This window comes from Engystomops pustulosus, chromosome 7 (genome assembly GCF_040894005.1).
Source record: "Engystomops pustulosus chromosome 7, aEngPut4.maternal, whole genome shotgun sequence".
In the NCBI taxonomy this organism is placed as follows: Eukaryota; Metazoa; Chordata; class Amphibia; order Anura; family Leptodactylidae; genus Engystomops; species Engystomops pustulosus.
Window position 1 is genome coordinate 92,680,902 of NC_092417.1, and position 7,090 is coordinate 92,687,991.

The 7,090-nt window shown below is 47.7% G+C and overlaps 1 protein-coding gene across 1 annotated transcript in view; it reads right to left on the minus strand.

Annotated features, from left to right (window-relative positions):
• PEPD (peptidase D) overlaps positions 1–6,824 on the minus strand; it is a 185,381-nt gene extending 178,557 nt beyond the window's left edge. The window contains exon 1 of the mRNA XM_072117244.1: positions 6,698–6,824. Within this exon, the coding sequence (XP_071973345.1) occupies positions 6,698–6,714 (17 nt within the window). The 5' untranslated portion in view covers positions 6,715–6,824. The remainder of the gene's footprint in view (positions 1–6,697) is intronic.
• Positions 6,825–7,090: the final 266 nt, after the last annotated feature.

The window sequence follows — 7,090 nt, forward strand, 5'->3', positions numbered from 1 at the left end:
TAACGCAAAACACCGGCGGCTCGTTCCCGATCGCAGGCGTTTCCATAGAAACGCCAATGCGATCCGCCCGAGGCCCGCCCCGGTGGGCGCGATTTTGTCTGCGTTTGTATTTGCAAGCGCAGACAAAAGCGAAAATTGACTAATAGGAATCAGACATTGGTTTTGAATTACAGTTTAGCATAAAAAATGAATGAAAGGGTATTGCAGTATATTGTGCATGTGCTACTCTCTTTATAAAGAGTCTCAGTGGTTACCCGGCACCAACTGTTTTAGGGTGCATTTCACGTCCGTTTGGGGGGGGGATGTCTATGCGGCCGCAAATATATCCCCATAGACAGCAATGACCTCCTCTCCAGTGCACGGCGGGCATACCGCTCTGTGAATAAACCATTAGGCTGTAGCGGATGCGTTGCGTTGCGTTTTTGTGACATCCCTGGTGAGCCTCTGTAGAGTAACAGATACCGTTAGAGACAGACAGTGCTATACTGGACTGTCTAGGAAAAGATAAAAGCATCATCCCAGATAACCTCTTTAAAATTCTGATTAATATGTGCAACTGTAGAAACATCAAGCTGTTAAGGGTGCGGTGACATGGTGTGTTCTTGGTCCGTTCTCAACCCGTTTTTGGTTCGTTTTTAAACTGACTTAAAACACATGCGTTTTTTGGATGTTTACCATTTGGCTGCTTTTAATGCATTTCACAGCTGCCTACCCTTCTTGAAATGAAGATAAACAGGTTCAACCAGACATGCGCATACGTTTTTTGTTCTGTTTAAAAACGGTCCATGTGACTGCACCCTTAGAGATGGTCTTCGAGGCATGTTTGTCTATAACCTTATCTTCTTAGCTTATCTATGTGATCCATGTTCAGTGTGGTACACACTATGATCCATACAGCGTAGTGACTACTTCTCGGAGTGTATATAATTAGATTGACGGGTGACTTATATATTTTTAATTATGTTTTCCAGCTGAGCGACAATTAAGTATTAATTTCAGACTTACATCAGTGGACACTGATATTAGTGACATCAGAGGGCCACAGCAATAGCGATAGCCTCCTAATACATCCGGCAGATACCCAGGGGTGGGGGTGCCAGTGTATGATAAATCTGCCCCAAAGAATGCACTATGTTTCTGAGTGCACAATCTGAATAATCAGTGGATAACCCTGCACAAGGTGTAATAAACCACTTCAATTTTACTAGGCGTGATCTTTTAAGAATTGAATTAAGACAAGTGAAAAAACGCTAAGAAATCAGATAAAATAACCTGAGGTCAGCAGGATGTGACTAGACAATGTACAATAGTCTAAAAAAGAAGTTGTACTGAAGTTGTACAAAACTCCAGCATCTTTATGGAAGAGCCGAGATGTCTTAATGCTCGCACAGCACAATTTAAGCAATAAAGCCAGGACATTGGCATTTTCCACGTTTATTGATTTCCAGAAAGCAATTCAATTAGTAACTTATTGATAAAAAAACATCCTTAAGCTTTCTCTGCTGGCAGGGCACTGCTTATCATGCAGGGAAAAAAAACCATAACCATTCTGTACACTAGAGGGCATGAACAGTATTACCTTACACAAAGAAGGCCGGCAGCACACGTGGCGTTTTGAACCCGTTTTTGGGCCGTTTTTAAGCAAGCCGTTTAAAAATGCATGCGTTTTTTAACGGACTGCTTAAAAATGGCCCAGAGGAAGATTTAGCAATAAGCCATAGAAGAAGGTCTAGGGGAAACAGAAAATAAAATAAACCATCTAGGACAGTGGTGGCGAACCTATGGCACTGGTGCCAGAGATGGCACTCGGAGGCCTCTCTGTGGGCACACGGGCTGTCTCCCAGGCACAGAGTTTGCCAGACATGGCATTTTCCTACAGGCAGTCCAAGTAGTGCCCTGCTATTTTAAAGTATATCCTGTGCTGCTTGGTCCTGTTCGAAGAGTTAAAAGGTGTGGACGGGTGGATTGGAGTTTCAAAATTCTGGTAGAAATAAATTTGTTTCTGCCTAAATTGCTGTGTTGGCACTTTGGGAAAAGCTAGTGTTTTTTGGGTCTCATTTTGGGCACTCGATCTCTAAAAGGTTCGCCATCACTGATCTAGGAGATGCTAAATGGCAGATCGGACCGTAGTAAATTTGAGGCTGCTAGTTCACCTACTCAACTCACAGGCAGGTCCATTGGGGTGTATTTTTCAGGGGAATCGCTGCCACCAACAGCCCTGCTGACTCTCCATACCCGATGTCAAGATGATCACCTGACCTCATTGCTAGGGCCCACCATGCCTGGCATCATCCTCTCCAACAGTGACAAATGAGCTTCCATGGTGCCTTCCTCATTCAGGCTTTAACCCACACTCTCGGATAAGGTGATGAGCCTCCCACAGCCATCTTCCCTATCTACCAAGGATCTTCAGCTCAGCATATAAGGCTACATTCACACAAACGTATAGGGGGGTTTGTATGGCTTGCGGCCCTACATTCATCCCTCTCAGACGGCAATGGCATGTGCGGCAACATACCGCTATGTACACGGGAAAAAGGAGGGGTCACCCCTCCTCCTCTCCATAACAGCGCGTCATGTGGGCATATATTAGTCTAAAGCTAACACCCATAGCTAGTGGCTATTCAACTTGCTTAAGGGGACCAGAATAAACCTTTCCCAGCCGGCTCTCATTGTGGTCAATACCAATAAAGCAGTGCACCCCTCCTGCTCTTTACCATCTGAACTGGAGCCGCTCATCCATCTAGACCATCTTTAGACCCCCTCACAGTCCTTCATGGAGTACCTCACCAATAAGGGTACCCTTATGTATTCCTCACCCCACCAGACCCAAGCTCCACTCTATAGTCATCCCTTGGAGTTGTGGCTGCGACTCATGCAGGAAAACACTGTGTCACTGGCACCAAGTCAGTGCCCTCCTGACTGTTGACGTAAAATGACCTTTCCCGCTTCACTTCTGATCCCCTCAAGGAAAGCCATCAGGAGTTTTCACACATTCGAGAAGACTCTTACTGAGAAGACTAGGTGGATACCCTTGACAACACTATTATCTCTGATCTGGGAGTCCTGCAGGATAAAGTACAACATTACTATAAGCAGATTTTTCGCCTAAATCATCTAAATACTGGGTACATCTGCTACAGTCAGTTTGCCTGAAAGACCTTCCTACCCTCCTTTGTACCTGGATCAACGCATAAACCGAATTCCCACCAGCCTCATTCAACACAGGTCACGCCATTCATACTCTTCACTTGTCTAAAACACATGCTTCCATAATAGAAACCTGTGACCCACTCCTCACTGTAGCCCAGGTACTTTCTCCCACATACTATGACCAGGACTCTGCAGTTTTTCTGTGTCATATCTTGCGAATCCCTTTCGTCACACACACATTTTAGAGTGAACAGGAAGCAGAAGTAGGTTAATCTGTTGCCCAAATCAGTTGCCCAATGGTCTAAGTGCTTTACCCTGTCCCAACCACCATTGGTATCTATATGCACCAAAAACTTGCTGCTGCTGCAGAATTTGAGAAGGAACAGGGGCCTATACCTGGTGGGTATGCTAATTCCTAGCATCAATGGCTACAAATCCCCAACTCGGCAAAAACTAACTACTCATGTGTAATGAGTTCCTCACATGCCACCTCCTTTAAGCTTCTAAACCAGTGATCCCTAAAGGTGAGGAATAGTTTGTAGTATGTTTTTAGAGTAATTGAGGTAACCGGAAAACCTGGAGGAAACCCATGTCAACACCCAGAGAACCTACAAACTTTTGCAAGGTTGTGGTGCTAACCACTGAGCCACCGTGCTGCCCTAATGTTCCCTTCTACTGTCTTTTCTGTTCTTGACTGTTCTATATATATGTTGTATTGTTAGGCACTTTTGTTCTGCCCCAGTTGGCAGGACATGCTAGGCAATGTAGTTCTGCAGCAGCTGACAGGACATGCTAGGCAATGTAGTTCTGCAGCAGTTGACAGGACATGCTAGGCAATGTAGTTCTGCAGCAGTTGACAGGACATGCTAGGCAATGTAGTTCTGCAGCAGTTGACAGGACATGCTAGGCAATGTAGTTCTGCGGCAGCTGGCAGGACATGCTAGGCAATGTAGTTCTGCGGCAGCTGGCAGGACATGCTAGGCAATGTAGTTCTGCGGCAGCTGGCAGGACATGCTAGGCAATGTAGTTCTGCGGCAGCTGGCAGGATATGCTAGGCAATGTAGTTCTGCGGCAGCTGGCAGGACATGCTAGGCAATGTAGTTCTGCAGCAGTTGACAGGACATGCTAGGCAATGTAGTTCTGCAGCAGTTGACAGGACATGCTAGGCAATGTAGTTCTGCGGCAGCTGGCAGGACATGCTAGGCAATGTAGTTCTGCGGCAGCTGGCAGGACATGCTAGGCAATGTAGTTCTGCGGCAGCTGGCAGGACATGCTAGGCAATGTAGTTCTGCGGCAGCTGGCAGGACATGCTAGGCAATGTAGTTCTGCAGCAGCTGGCAGGACATGCTAGGCAATGTAGTTCTGCAGCAGCTGGCAGGACATGCTAGGCAATGTAGTTCTGCAGCAGCTGGCAGGACATGCTAGGCAATGTAGTTCTGCAGCAGCTGGCAGGACATGCTAGGCAATGTAGTTCTGCAGCAGCTGGCAGGACATGCTATGCAATGTAGTTCTGCAGCAGCTGGCAAGACATGCTAGGCAATGTAGTTCTGCAGCAGCTGGCAAGACATGCTAGGCAATGTAGTTCTGCAGCAGCTGGCAAGACATGCTAGGCAATGTAGTTCTGCAGCAGCTGACAGGACATGCTAGGCAATGTAGTTCTGCAGCAGCTGGCAGGACATGCTAGGCAATGTAGTTCTGCAGCAGCTGGCAGGACATGCTAGGCAATGAAGTTCTGCAGCAGCTGGCAGCACATGCTAGGCAATGTAGTTCTGTAGCAGCTGGCAGGACATGCTAGGCAATGTAGTTCTGCAGCATCTGGCAGGACATGCTAGGCAATGTAGTTCTGCAGCAGTTGACAGGACATGCTAGGCAATGTAGTTCTGCGGCAGCTGGCAGGACATGCTAGGCAATGTAGTTCTGCGGCAGCTGGCAGGACATGCTAGGCAATGTAGTTCTGCGGCAGCTGGCAGGACATGCTAGGCAATGTAGTTCTGCGGCAGCTGGCAGGACATGCTAGGCAATGAAGTTCTGCAGCAGCTGGCAGGACATGCTAGGCAATGAAGTTCTGCAGCAGCTGGCAGCACATGCTAGGCAATGTAGTTCTGTAGCAGCTGGCAGGACATGCTAGGCAATGTAGTTCTGCAGCAGCTGACAGGACATGCTAGGCAATGTAGTTCTGCAGCAGCTGACAGGACATGCTAGGCAATGTAGTCCTGCAGCAGCTGGCAGGACATGCTAGGCTATGTAGTTCTGCAGCAGCTGGCAGGACATGCTAGGCAATTTAGTTCTGCAACAGCTGGCAGGACATGCTAGTCAATGTAGTTCTGCAGCAGCTGGCAGGACATGCTAGGCAATGTAGTTCTGCAGCAGCTGGCAGGACATGCTAGGCAATGCAGTTCTGCAGCAGCTGGCAGGACATGCTAGGCAATGTAGTTCTGCAGCATCTGACAGGACATGCTAGGCAATGTAGTTCTGCAGCAGTTGGCAGGACATGCTAGGCAATGTAGTTCTGCAGCAGCTGACAGGACATGCTAGAAAATGTAGTTCTGCAGCAGCTGACAGGACATGCTAGGCAATGTAGTTCTGCAGCAGTTGGCAGGACATGCTAGGCAATGTAGTTCTGCAGCAGTTGGCAGGACATGCTAGGCAATGTAGTTCTGCAGCAGCTGGCAGGACATGCTAGGCAATGTAGTTCTGCAGCAGCTGGCAGGACATGCTAGGCAATGTAGTTCTGCAGCAGCTGGCAGGACATGCTAGGCAATGAAGTTCTGCAGCAGCTGGCAGGACATGCTAGGCAATGTGGTTCTGCAGCAGCTGACAGGACATGCTAGGCAATGTAGTTCTGCAGAAGCTGGCAGGACATGCTAGGCAATACAGTTCTGCAGCAGTTTGTAAAGCGTGCTAGGAATTCTAGCTCTGCAGCAGCTGTCAGGACATGCTTCATATTGTAGTACTACATAGACTACAGTGTAGTCATTTCCCAGCAGCCAGAAATGAAGGTTTCATAGTATAAGACGGTGAAGCTTTGAACTGTGGCTTTAAGCAGAACTTGCTGGAAGCAGCTATTTCAATGGAGGTTAAGGGCCAATTGCTGCAGATATGAGAAATGTCACCAGCTTCCTCTTATGGGTCACAATTACATCATATATTGTGGTATATTTAAGGTGAAGGGAGCGGTCACATGACAGGATCCCTCCGCTCATTCTCTCTACTGCTGCATTTCCCATCTTGGATCCAGCCACTGACTGCTATATCTGCATGACAACCATAGCTGCTCACTGTCCTACAGGAGAGATGCGCCTCACTGTCATCTATGGCTGCATCACTTCTACTATGGACGTGGGACTACAAGCTCCAGCAGTCACTGGACTGTACATAGAAGATACAATGACAATATGCAGCATAGAGCTTCTGTACAACTACAGGATCCAGCAGCTAGTACACTGGTCCCCGGCTCTAAACCTCCACTATGATCCCAGCAACAGAGAAGAAACTGTCAGCATAAAGCATTCTCCCTCTCCCTGCACCAGCCAGAGACACTCACCCCTCCACTGCTGACATGATGCCGCCCGGACTTTGTCTGTCACGTGAATAGTCAGCTGTCACATGACCTCATCAGATGACTGACTGCTGAAGGGGCGGAGTCATGAAAACCAAGCCTCGCTCCTGCTGTTACCTAGCAACGGTCCCCAATTGACAGGGAGAAGTCTACTTCACAACATAGTAAGAAGTGTGGATTAGGGGAAGAGAAGCTAGACATGTATTACATACTACATACATATTGAATAGACATGGAGAACACTAAACATACTGTGCCAAAGCTGGACTTCTGCCAGGCCGGTCCAGGTGTACATGTGCCCAGCAGTGACATGTGTCAGGAGCTTCTAGATACACATCACTTACTGTGAGGCTGCTGCTGTTTCCTTCTATTTCTGTG